The 13,628-nt window shown below is 43.3% G+C and overlaps 1 protein-coding gene across 10 annotated transcripts in view; it reads left to right on the forward strand.

Moving 5' to 3' along the window:
• The window catches only part of LOC125453276 (neuronal PAS domain-containing protein 2-like), a 160,333-nt gene extending 147,666 nt beyond the window's left edge, over window positions 1-12,667 (forward strand). For 8 of the 10 annotated variants that reach the window (XM_048532621.2, XM_059646594.1, XM_048532627.2 and 5 more), the window contains 2 exons: window positions 7,469-7,649; window positions 11,106-12,667. In XM_048532621.2, coding sequence (XP_048388578.2) covers window positions 7,469-7,649; window positions 11,106-11,258 — 334 coding nt within the window. In that variant the 3' untranslated portion in view covers window positions 11,259-12,667. The remainder of the gene's footprint in view (window positions 1-7,468; window positions 7,650-11,105) is intronic. The other 2 variants (XR_009445845.1, XM_048532623.2) reach the window with 2 other exon arrangements.
• The last annotated feature ends 961 nt before the right edge of the window (window positions 12,668-13,628 follow it).

Here is a 13,628-nt window from a genome sequence, read left to right on the forward strand (position 1 = left end):
AGTGGATGAACTGTTCGAGCTCCTCTGGGGAGCAAGAGGCGGCGCCGATACAGTCATCAATGTACCGGAGGAAGAGGTGGGGTTTGGGGTCTGTGTAGGTGCGGAAGAGGGACTGTTCCACGTAGACCTACACTGGCCCCAAACCCCTTCTCTTCCTCCGGTACATTGATGACTGTATCGGCGCCGCCTCTTGCTCCCCAGAGGAGCTCGAACAGTTCATCCACTTCACCAACACCTTCCACCCCAACCTTCAGTTCACCTCGGCCATCTCCAGCACATCCCTCACCTTCCTGGACCTCTCAGACTCCATCTCAGGCAACCAGCTTGTAACTGATGTCCATTTCAAGCCCACCGACTCCCACAGCTACCTAGAATACACCTCCTCCCACCCACCCTCCTGCAAAAATTCCATCCCCTATTCCCAATTCCTCCGCCTCCGCCGCATCTGCTCCCACGATAAGACATTCCACTCCCGCACATCCCAGATGTCCAAGTTCTTTAACGACCGCAACTTTCCCCCCACAGTGATCGAGAACGCCCTTGAGCGCGTCTCCCGTATTTCCCGCAACACATCCCTCACACCCCGCCCCCGCCACAACCGCCCTAAGAGGATCCCCCTCGTTCTCACACACCACCCTACCAACCTCCGGATACAACGCATCATCCTCCGACACTTTCGCCATTTACAATCCGACCCCACCACCCAAGACATTTTTCCATCCCCACCCCTGTCTGCTTTCCGGAGAGACCACTCTCTCCGTGACTCCCTTGTTCGCTCCACACTGCCCTCCAACCCCACCACACCCGGCACCTTCCCCTGCAACCGCAGGAAATGCTACACTTGTCCCCACACCTCCTCCCTCACCCCTATCCCAGGCCCCAAGATGACATTCCACATTAAGCAGAGGTTCACCTGCACATCTGCCAATGTGGTATACTGCATCCACTGTACCCGGTGCGGCTTCCTCTACATTGGGGAAACCAAGCGGAGGCTTGGGGACCGCTTTGCAGAACACCTTCGCTCAGTTCGCAACAAACAACTGCACCTCCCAGTCGCAAACCATTTCCAATCCCCCTCCCATTCTCTAGATGACATGTCCATCATGGGCCTCCTGCACTGCCACAATGATGCCACCCGAAGGTTGCAGGAACAGCAACTCATATTCCGCCTGGGAACCCTGCAGCCTAACGGTATCAATGTGGACTTCACCAGTTTCAAAATCTCCCCTTCCCCTACTGCATCCCTAAACCAGCCCAGTTCGTCCCCTCCCCCCACTGCACCACACAACCAGCCCAGCTATTCCCCTCCACCCACTGCATCCCAAAACCAGTCCAACCTGTCTCTGCCTCCCTAACCTGTTCTTCCTCTCACCCATCCCTTCCTCCCACCCCAAGCCACACCCCCATCTACCTACTAACCTCATCCCACCTCCTTGACCTGTCCGTCTTCCCTGGACTGACCTATCCCCTCCCTACCTCCCCACCTATACTCTCTCCACCTATCTTCTTTACTCTCCATCTTCGGTCCGCCTCCCCCTCTCTCCCTATTTATTCCAGTTCCCTCTCCCCATCCCCCTCTCTGATGAAGGGTCAAGGCCCGAAACGTCAGCTTTTGTGCTCCTGAGATGCTGCTTGGCCTGCTGTGTTCATCCAGCCTCACATTTTATTATCTTGGAATTCTCCAGCATCTGCAGTTCCCATTATCACTGGACCTGGTCAATGTGGCCTGGGAGCTGCTACTTATAGGAAAATCCACATTGCAGCAGTGAGAATTATTTTAAAAGGAAATAATGGAAGTGCAGGGCCAACATACTCCTGTAAAATTGAAGAATGGGACTAAAAAATTCAGAGAACCTTGAATATCAAGGACTGTATAAAGACAAAAAGGGAAGCTTATTGTAGATAGGCGTAGTGCAGCGAGTAATTCACTTCCTGATTCCCCAGAGCCTGTCCACCATCTACAAGATACAAGTCAGAAATATGAGGGAATATTCCGCACTTGCCTGGATGGGTGCAGCTCCAACAACACTCAAGAATCTTGACACCATTCAGGACAAAGCAGCCCGCTTGATTGGCACTACATCCACAAGCATTCACTTCCTCAACCACTGATGCGCAGTAGCAGCAGTTTGTATTCTATACAAGATGTACTGCAGAAATTCACCAAAGATCCTCAGACAGCGCCTTCCAAACCCACGACCACTTCCAACTAGAAGGACAAGGGCAGTAGATACATGGGAACACCACCACCTTCAGGTTGCCCTCCAAGTCACTCACCACCCTGACTTGGAAATATATCGCTGTTCCTTCACTGTCACTAGGTCAAAATCGTGGACTTCCCTCCCTCAGGGCATTGCGGGTCAACCCACAGCAGGTGGACAGCAGTCTTCAAAAAGGCAGCACACTACCACCTTCTCAAGAGCAACTAGGAATAAGTATTAAATGCTGGCCAGCCAGCAATGCCCACATCCCACAATTGAATAAATAAAAAAAGCATCAGCCCACCGAAAACCCTGACATAACAAGGTGTAGAGCTGGATGAACACAGCAGGCCAAGCAGCATCAGAGGATCAGGAGGGCTGATGTTTTGGGCCTAGACCCTTCTTCAGAAAACCCTAAAAACACCAAAAACCCTAGCAGCGTATAGAAAATGCAGAGAGTTCCTTACAAATTAAGTTAGATAAGTAAAGTTGTGGGGCAGGGGTGCATGATAAAATGGTGGCAGCTAAAATAAAGGAAACTCAAGAGGCATTTTGTAGATAGTCGGAGCCAGAGGATAACCAGGGAAAGTGTGGAACCTCTTAGGGACCTAATCAACAAATTACAATTGAAAGGGAGGGAGTATTATCCAGATAAGACTGGATAAGTCCCAGGCCTGGATGAACTGCATTCCAAGCTGCTGTGGGAATCGAGGAGGGAGATTTCAGGGGCCCAGACATTCATTTTCAAATCCCCTCTGGGCACAGGTGTGGTGTCAGAGGACAACTAACATGGTACCATACAAGGGGAGTAGAAATAAACCGGTGTATTACAGGCCAGCAATTCTAAAGTCAATGATAGGGAATCTATTAGAAAAAGTTCTGATGGACTCAGAGAGACAAGGATTATTCAAGGGTAGTCAGCATGACTTTCTCAAGGGGAAATCAGGTCTGACAGGTTTGTTTGAGATTTTTGAGGAGGTGACTGGATGTGTGGACGAGGGTAATGCAGTGCATGTAGTTTACATGAGCTTCAGTAAACCTTTTGTCAATATCTCACATGGGGGACTGTTCTCGAAGGTAAGAGTCTATCCATTACAGGGCAATTTGGCAAACTGAATCTAAAATTAGCTTTGTGGCAGGAGGTAGAGGGTGATAGCTGGAAGTTGTTTTTTTTAAGACAGGAAGCCTGAGTCCAGTGGTGTATCACAGGGTCCGGTGCTGGGTCCTTGCTGTTTGTTGCATATAATAATGATCTAGACATGAATGTAGAATGTTTGAGCAATACATTTGTAGTTGACACAAAAGCTAGTAGTGTAATAAACAGTGAAGAAGAAAGCTTTAGTCTACAGGATGATATAGACGGGCTGGTCAGATTTGCTGAACAGAGGCAAATGGTTTCAATCCTGAAAAATGCGAGGTAACTGAATTTGGTAGGATCAATAGGCAATGGAGTATACAATGAATGGCAAGATTCTATGAAGAACAGAGGATCAGAGGGACCTTAGTGTGCTTGTCCACACATCCTTAAGACAGCAGGACAGGTTAGAGGGTAAACAAGGTATATAGGATACTTTCTTTTCCTAGAATAGGCATGGAATATGAGAGCAGGCAGCTTGTGGTGGAGATAACAAGGTGCAGTGCTGGATGTACACTGCAGGCCAAGCAGCATCAGAGGAGCAGGAAGACTCCCACCCAAAACATCAGCCTTCCTGCTCCTCTGATGCTGCTTGGCCTGCTGTGTTCATCCAGCTCTACACCTTGTTATCTCAGGTTCTCCAGCATCTGCAGCTCCTACTACCTCCTAAGCTTGTGGTGGAGCAGTTGAAGACTTTAGTTAAGCCATAGCTGGGGCGCAGTTCTGATCACCGCAGAAACAAAGGATGTAATTTCACTAGAGATGGTGCCGTGGAGATTCATCACCATGTAACCTGGGCTGTAACATTTCAGCTATGACGAGGAACTAAATAGACTGGGTTTGTTTTGCTTATCAGGGAAAGCTGAGGAGGTGTCTAGTTGAGATGTCCAAAGTTATGAGGGGCATAGATAGGGCAGAAAGGAATAAATCTTTCCCCTTAGCAGAGGGTCAGTAAGCAGGGGGGAGAGATTTAAGGTTAAGTGGAGGTGGTTTGGAGGAGATTTAGGGAGGAATTGTTTTACCCAGAGGGTGGTGGGTATCTGAAACCCACTGCCTGAAAGGATGGGAGAGACAGGAGCCCTCACAACATTTAAGATGTATTTAGACTATCAAGTGAAGCACAGTACCACACAAGGCTATAGGTCAAGTGTTTGAAGATGGGATTAGATTGGATATGTGTTTGATGACTAGTGTGGATCTCTTTCCGTGCTGTAAATCTTTAGAACTCTATGACGAGCATAGGAGGGAGGATTGGCGGTATCACCCCACTCAACTACAAGTTGTTGGTCTTAGGCATCTTATTTAACCTGGTGATCATGGCCTATTCAAAATACTACTGGTGCAGATCTGGCTCCCATTGTGAGGAGAACAAACCCAGAAAAAGCTAAAGGTAAAGAGGAAAAATTTTTTTTGCAGAAAAGTGTTGCATCTTTAATTGCATTCTGCTTTGAGAAAGGCTTAGCCAGTCCGTCAGCAGCTAAAAGCATTTAAACAAGCATCAGGCAGTGCAGGGTCGTGAACACTATCACAGTTAAGACAGCACTTGTCGCAAAAAGGCAACCAGAGTGGAGGGAAAAAGTGTAGAAAAAGTCAGTGAGTGCAACACTATGGCAGCAAAGAAGTCAGTCTGAGTCAAGAATTGGTGGAGGTACAATCAATGTCCGAGCTCAAGCAGTAAGTTAGATTCTTAAGTGAAAAGGATATAAAACATATCCGAATAATGAAAAAACGACCAGGCTGGGAATTTGGAAAAACAAACAGAAATACTTACCGATAAAATGAGTAGTGCTGGCTTGCAATTGTGAATGGGCGCCATAAGATATGGCTGCAAAAATCTAAAAGGACCAGTAACTTTATAATGATGTCTGGACTATCTGGAAATTTAAAACAAATTTCAACAATTTTTGGTCCACTGCCGAAGTGGGTTATGACCAATAAAATATTTCAGCTAAAACTTGGCTACATGCCATTTTCACCAAGATGGAAACAGAGGTTTGAAGAGCTTGTTATCTAATCAGAAGCAGAACACATTGGAGATGAGATGTGGGAGAAAGACCATAGATTGAGTATCAGTCATTGCCCTAAGCCAAACTGGAAAGCAAGAGCTATAGTACCCCATTAAAGTCATTGTTCTACTTAAATAGGTATTCATTTATAATTTAAGTTACCTGAGTTAGTTCACCAGACTGTCTCCTGTGGCCTAAATAAATAAAGCCGCAGGTGAACAAATAAATATTGGAATTTAAGTTTAAATTGTATCCTAAAATGCATACTCTTCCCAGCAAACAATGGGAGCAACCCTATTTAAATCTGATTGATGGTGCTACCTTATTGTTGTTGCACTATTTTTCACTGTCACCTTAAACTTAAAAATGTATATACCACAATGGTCAATGCAGTTTGCAGGGTTTACATGAAAATTTGATTGCACACAGGAAACATTGATGTGAACAATCTGACAAAGGACTACAGTTTGTTGATGAGCCTTTCAGTCAGTTTGCAGTCACTTTAGAACTTCAGCATGTAGCAAGCTTGCCAAGATGTCTATAGTCAAAAGCTAAGAGAATATGAGGTACAGAGAGTCAAATGTTTTTTAAAGGAAACCCATTATTATTATAGTCTTATTAAAATAGTGGTCCACCCCAGTCTGACATGCCTGATTGCCATCAGCATCATTGCAAGGGAAAAGTCCTGAAGAGTCAACTCATCATCGGACCAAAGACACACAGTTGAGTTCAAACAAATATTATTTTCCTTCAAGGAGCCATTTTATTGACAACAACAGTTTACACTTCAATACGAATCATGGTAGCAGGACTGTGGGTGATGGGTACAGATCAAGAAATTTAACAAGATGGTACAGTGCTCCCAGCATTGAAAGACCAGCAATGATCATACATTGGCCATACAGCAGAGGTAGTTACATGGAAAACCACAGATTCTTTGTTTCATCCATTAATGCTTCATTTGATGAACACAATGAGGAATGTCAAGACAGTAATGGTTCATAGACTACTCAAGAAAAATATCAGAATCAGAATCAAGATCAACAATCATCCCATGATCTACTGATCTTCGAAGTCTAAAATACTTTGTTCTGGAAGTATTACGAATCCTCTCAATCAATTAAATCTGTAAGTTCAAAACCTGAGGGGAATGGGGTGACTGGGGGGGTGATGGTAATTGTAGTATAGTGTTTACACTTTTGTATAATGTGATGACAAAGTGTGAAAAAGCTTGGGCAAGATATTCTGTGAGACAATAGAGTGGGAAAAAGCCTGGGGGAGATTTTCTGTCAGACAATGGATGTGAAAGGATTCATCAATGAGCTAAACTCCAGGCCGACCCACTCTGATATTAGGTCAATGGACAGTTCAGGGCAGTTAGAACACCTAGCTGTTGGACACTGCCACAATCTCCTAATGGAGGCATGTGTGTCTTCGCTACCTCTTGAAATTAATCGTTAATATGCTTAAGAGTTAAAGCTACCTGTGTTTCTGATGAAGGGTCTAGGCCCGAAACGCCAGCTTTTGTGCTCCTAAGATGTTGCTTGGCCTGCTGTGTTCCCTTGCAATTGATCTGGGCCTTGACCAGCAGATCTGTTCAACTAACTTTGAACACATGCATCTGCTGTTTTTTGTCCTGCACCCGAGCTAGAAAGTTGAATTCTCACCTTGTTTGATGGCTGACCAAAGTAGATTACCTGACATCTTCTTCCCTTCACGCCCCTAGTCACGTTGGAGGATCCTACTGTTTTCAAGATTAATAAAACTGGATGTGAGTTTGCTCACTTGAAGCTTCATCGGAGGCTCACTGATGATGTTACCTAGAATGGTGACGGAACGTCTGAAAACTAACCTTCCGGCTCAGCGAGCAAACTCACATCCAGAAACTCAACCTGAGCTACAAATCTGTTCAAAACTCGCTATTAATAAAGCTATCTAAACACACTGGGATATATTTAAATTTTATTTCTTGTAAAGGCCAATTGGCAGCACTGGGCATCTACATTTACTTGGCATTTAATGTAGCAAATAACTGCAAGTAATGATTGTTTAAAGAGTGTTGTTTGTGCAATGTTAATGATGCTGATATTGACATAATATTTCATTGTATGAATGTTTCTTGACAGGTACTCACAAGGACAACAACTGCCCCAAAATCCGACACCACAGCCAATTAGAAATAGTGTATCAATGATCTCCAATCCAGTACTTATGGGTCAAATAGTAACTCCGGGATTTTCTATACCACAATCATCTCTGTCGCAGCAAACTATGCACCTACAACAGCAGCAGCAACACTATTTACAGGTAGGTCCGTTCTGATGGATCTTTTAAATATAATGTGTTTATGTTTATGCGTCCATTTTTGCGTCATTTTATCATATTTTCTTAATGTACCAAGTTTGTGTGTCTCTTTCTTTCTCTACACATAGTTAATTAGCTCTGAATCAGACGATTAGAGTTCAAGTTCCATTACAATATTTGAGCACCCAGTTTAACCAGACACTTCATTTCACTGCTGTGTCTGGGGTGACATCTTTCAAATATATTGAAATTCACTCATGGGATGTGGGTTTTGCTATTAAATGTTACATTTATTGCCCTTGAACTGGGTGGCTTTCTGGGCTATTTCAGGGGGCAGTTAAGAATCAATTACATTACTGTGGCTCTGGAGATCATAAGTAGGCTAGACCAAATAAGGATGGCAGATTTCCTTCCCCGAAGGACATTAGTGAACCAGATGGGTCCTTTTGACAATCAGCATCAGTTGCATGGTTGCCATTAGAGCAGGGTTTAATTCCAATATGTTATTGAATTTAAATTTCACCAACTGCTACGTGGAATTCAAGCCTACATCCCAAACATTAGCCTAGAGTTCTGGGTCACTAGTCAGTAGCATTACCAGAATTACACCTCCTCCCAAGAGGCTATGATCAGATGTTAAAAAGGGGTTTCATCCTCCTATTCATTTGGTCTTCCGAAATATTTCCCGTGTTACATCCTGCATAATTTTTCTTTCCATTGACTAGAAAATATTTGGCGTAACCTTTCTTCTCTGTGACATTGCCGATGTGTTTTGAGACGGTATACAAAGTCCACCACTTCTGAAATGTAACATTTTAAAGTATGATAGTTTATTGTCTGAACATAAGACATGGGAGAAGGAATAGGTTAGTTACATCCCCCTGAACCTGCTTCACCATTAATACAATCATCATTAGCACTGCTGCCTCACAGTGCCAGGGTCCCAGGTTTGATTCCACCTTCAGATGACTGTCTGTGTGGAGTCTGTGCGTTCTCTCTGTGTCTGTGTGGGTTTCCTCCTCCAGTCCAAAGATGTGCAGGGTTAGGTGGATTGGCGATCCTAAATTTGCCGACAGTGTCCAGAAATATATAATTTGGGTGGATTTCCTATGGGAAATGTGGAGTTACAGGGAGAGGGTAGGAGACGAGTCTGGATAGGATGCTGTTGGGAGGGTTTGTGTGGATTTGATGGGCCGATGGGCCTGTTTCTGCACTGTAGGGATTCTATGATTACATGACTCTGTTTTCCTACCTGATCCCTTGATTATTTTGTTCCTTCACGTGTACTTATTTTCCTTTGAGAAACAGTGAGTAAGTGTTGGTAGGATTAGCAGGATGATCATCAGCCTGTTAAAACAGCACCATGGTTGGCCATCCAATGGCCTAAAACTCCTGGAGTGGGATTTGAACCCAGAGTTTCAGGTTCAGAGGTGGGGACATTATCTTCGGAGCTACAAAACCTCTTTGTCCTTAGTGCCTTGATTTCCTTATAGTCCAAACATTTATCTATTTTAGCCATATATATACTGAATGGCTGTGCCTCTGCGGCTCTTTCTGGAGGAAATTTTCAAAGATTTACAATCCTCCAAGAGATTTCCATTTGGCTTGGTCCAAAAGGATTGACACCCCATCATGAAACTCTTCTGTCTAGTTCTAAACTTGCCAGCCAAGGAATACAGCTTCTCAGCATCTCCCCTATGAAGCTCTCTCGGAGTCTTCTATTTCAATGAAGGCATATCTCTTTCTTATAAACTCTAAAGAGCAGAGGCTTATCCTACTCAACCACTGCACATTGGACTATTCTCTATTCCTTGTAATCAATCCAATGAGTAACCCAAAGAACTGCTGGAAATCTGAAACAAAAACAGAAATTGCTGGAGAAACTCAGCAGGTCTGGCACCATCTGTAGAAAGATAGCAGAGCTAATATTATGGGTCTAGTGACCCTTCTTCAGAACATCAGTCTAGTGAACCTGTATCCTGTACTTTCCACGGTAAGTATAACCTTCCTTAGATGTATGCACAGTGGATGTGGTCACATTAATGCCTTAATATAACAAAACTGCCCTACTCTTGTACTGCTTTTCCCCTGCATTAAATTATTTGCTTTTCATATCTGGAACTGATAGAGAGTCAGAGCACAATATTGATTGGATTAACTTACCTACCTTAATTACGCTAATCAAAAATGACTGATAAAGCTGGAAAAGAGAAAAATATGACTTGAGTTCCAGGAGAAAGGATCACAAATTTAATAAATTATTCAGCAAAATGTGCTGGAGATGAAATTAAAATAGAAATGAAACAGAGGAAATTGGCTCTATTTCTGGGAAATGACTTGCAAAGGTCCAAGCATTAAGCCTAGAAAACTCAGAGCAGTACAATGAATTGCCAAACAGCAAAGGGAACTGAAAAGGTTCTCTTTAGTTACAGAGCACAAAAGAGGTCCCAAATATCCTGAAAGCGTTTAAAAAAAAAAGCCCTTTGATATTTTGAAAATAGAACAAACATTCACAGGAGTTCAATAAGGGTCTGTCAGATCTGGCTAGATTAAAAGTATCAGGATAAAACTCCCTGAACTCAAAAAGCCAAGAAAGAACTTGGAGTGAAAAGGACATAGAAAGGAGCCCAACAGACAGCCTAGAGAGGCTTTACAAACTAAACAGTTTCAGCAGAGCTCTGCAGAGGCACAAAGGCTGTTATCAGGCCAATAAAGTTAAAAAGGGTCAATAAAGAACTTGTAGATGTTAATAGAATCAAAGTAGTGAGCGTGAAATTGAATTGGCAAACACCTCCCTTACTAAAGTAAACGGGACCAGGGCAGTTCCCATGCAGTCAAAGTGATAGTGAGGGAGGGGTACCACAAATAGTCAAAGAACCATAGGCAATAGCAACAAAAATACATGAGTCCATGTGAGCCAAAAATAGCTGGGACTGAATAGAGACCAGCACATCTGCACAGGAGATAATGGGAACTGCAGATGCTGGAGAATTCCAAGATAATAAAATGTGAGGCTGGATGAACACAGCAGGCCAAGCAGCATCTCAGGAGCACAAAAGCTGACGTTTCGGGCCTAGACCCTTCATCAGAGAGCTCTCTGATGAAGGGTCTAGGCCCGAAACGTCAGCTTTTGTGCTCCTGAGATGCTGCTTGGCCTGCTGTGTTCATCCAGCCTCACATTTTATTATCTTACATCTGCACAGGAGTTGAGTTGGGGAAATTGTTACTCCGTAAAGAAGATCATGCTTACAACTGTCCGCATGTATTGTTCTTTCCCCTTCTGGACTGAATTCAAAACCTCACCAAATCTCCAATGTAAACATTTTACAATGCACTTAATTTATGATCATTCGGTCTAACCAGCGATTGCACCCTGATCATTTATATATAGTCAGAAAATGTGTCAATTTCATGCTCAATAAATGTAATCCATTCAATAATATGTTTTGATATTTCCAGCAGGCTCAAACATCCAGTTCCTTGCAAGGTGAACAACCAGAGCTGCTGCTTCTCCCTCCTCCTTATCCACAGCAACAGGAAATTCTGGGCTACCACCCGCAACCTCAGCAAAGACAACGTGTACAGCGCCTCTCTGAATCATCAAATGTTTAACTCACGCAGTAGCCTTCCAGTGATTAAGAAATATAAATTAAAAACCTTTGTTTAAAGGAATATCCACTCTTTCAGTTTAATAAATTGCAGTTAATGTGCTACACTTTTACTGTTTCCAGACAATGTGTTAAAATATAAAGCTTCACAAAATTTATTGTAGCATATTTTAATTATATGATTGTTAATTGGAAATGGGAGAAGAGTGGCACATTGAAAGTTATAATTTGGCATTATAGCTTACACTCAGTTTTTATTTTTATCGTTTTAATTTGACTGTTTTCATCTAATTTTTAAATTCTGATTATTTTAATGTGAGAAGGCCACATGTACTGCTGGTTAATGGATTGAAACACCAGCAGCATTAGGGATGTTTTGAAATGATTACTGAGTTTGTTGTATAACTCATTAGCATAATCCAAGTTAGAATAGTTCAAAGCTTTTTATTTAAAACACGTAACGCCAGTAATTTTCTAACTTTGTACAGCTGGAAAAGACTTGCTTGCCAGCACCATATTTCAGAGATTCTGGTGCTCTTTCTGTAATTGTCCAATTATTCATTTAGGTGGTCAGAAGGACATGAACTTTGTGTGCCAGCTTTTTCATTGCACACTCTCACCAGATGAATTTTTTGTCAAAAATATAAAGTCAGGAAATTATCCTTTATATGTACAGATGTACAGGCTTGCCTCAGATTCCTTTTTTATTTTCTAAGTTTGCTGTTATCAGTCAACAGCTGGGAAACAAACTTGCAAGCTGTGAGGATAGAATGTGAAATGCGGCTACATGGATTGTTTTATAGAGACCCGTCATGGATTTGATGGGCTGAATGGCATCCTTATATGCCGTGACTTAACCTAAATGGATTCAAGCATGACAAGAAACTGGGAACGATGTACCTAGCTTTTTGCACAAAATCAGCTATTATGTTTGCAATGTAACCTTGTTCCTATTATGTAATCAAGATATATTTTACAATTCCCTGTGCTAAATTGGCACATTTAGCATAATGCAACAGCTGATGTTGGGTATTGGCTACAAGGTCCCTTCAAGGACATATATGTCGGACAAATTGTTAATGTCACAGTCAACAGAATAATCATTAATTGAAAAAGATCAGTTCTGCAACACTGGATGTTTAAAAGGAAACTGTTTACTTTGTGTTGTATAATTTTCAAACACATGCACTTTTTCTGATTTATATGTTTTATTAAGGCTGCATTTGTTACATAAAAATCTCTAAATAAAAAGTGAGTGAGGAACTGTCTATCAGACAGGCACTGTAATATATGAGTAATTTCTGTATAAATGATTCTTTGCAAGAAAAGTGGATTTTAGTCTAATTTTGTATAAAATGCATCAATCCATTTCATATTAGTTTTTTTTTGTCAGTGACCATTTTGTAATAAATAGTAGAAATCATTGCTATACATCACAAAGTGTAAGTCATGTACCTTTACACCCATGTTCTTCACAAATCCAATGTCAAATGGTTTTCGGCACATCCAAACTCAGTTTATCTGTGTCCATAGCAAAACTGCAACCAAAATTATCATGATATTTTGGATAATAAAATGTGAGGCTGGATGAACATAGCAGGCCAAGCAGCATCTCAGGAGCACAAAAGCTGACGTTTCGGGCCTAGACCCTTCATCAGAGAGGGGGATGGGAGAGGGAACTGGAATAAATAGGGAGAGAGGGGGAGGTGGACCGAAGATGGAGAGTAAAGAAGATAGGTGGAGAGAGTATAGGTGGGGAGGTAGGGAGGGGATAGGTCAGTCCAGGGAAGACGGACAGGTCAAGGAGGTGGGATGAGGTTAGTAGGTAGCTGGGGGTGCGGCTTGGGGTGGGAGGAAGGGATGGGTGAGAGGGAGAACCGGTTAGGGAGGCAGAGACAGGTTGGACTGGTTTTGGGACGCAGTGGGTGGGGGGGGAAGAGCTGGGCTGGTTGTGTAGTGCAGTGGGGGGAGGGGACGAACGGGGCTGGTTTAGGGATGCAGTAGTGGAAGGGGAGATTTTGAAACTGGTGAAGTCCACATTGATACCATATCGCTGCAGGGTTCCCAGGCGGAATATGACCTAAACCAGCCCAGTTCATCCCCTCCCCCCACTGCACCACACAACCAGCCCAGCTCTTCCCCCCCACCCACTGCATCCCAAAACCAGTCCAACCTGTCTCTGCCTCCCTAACCGGTTCTTCCTCTCACCCATCCCTTCCTCCCACCCCAAGCCGCACCCCCAGCTACCTACTAACCTCATCCCACCTCCTTGACCTGTCCGTCTTCCCTGGACTGACCTATCCCCTCCCTACCTCCCCACCTATACTCTCTCCACCTATCTTCTTTACTCTCCATCTTCGGTCCGCCTCCCCCT

This window comes from Stegostoma tigrinum, chromosome 6 (genome assembly GCF_030684315.1).
Source record: "Stegostoma tigrinum isolate sSteTig4 chromosome 6, sSteTig4.hap1, whole genome shotgun sequence".
Classification (NCBI taxonomy): Eukaryota; Metazoa; Chordata; class Chondrichthyes; order Orectolobiformes; family Stegostomatidae; genus Stegostoma; species Stegostoma tigrinum.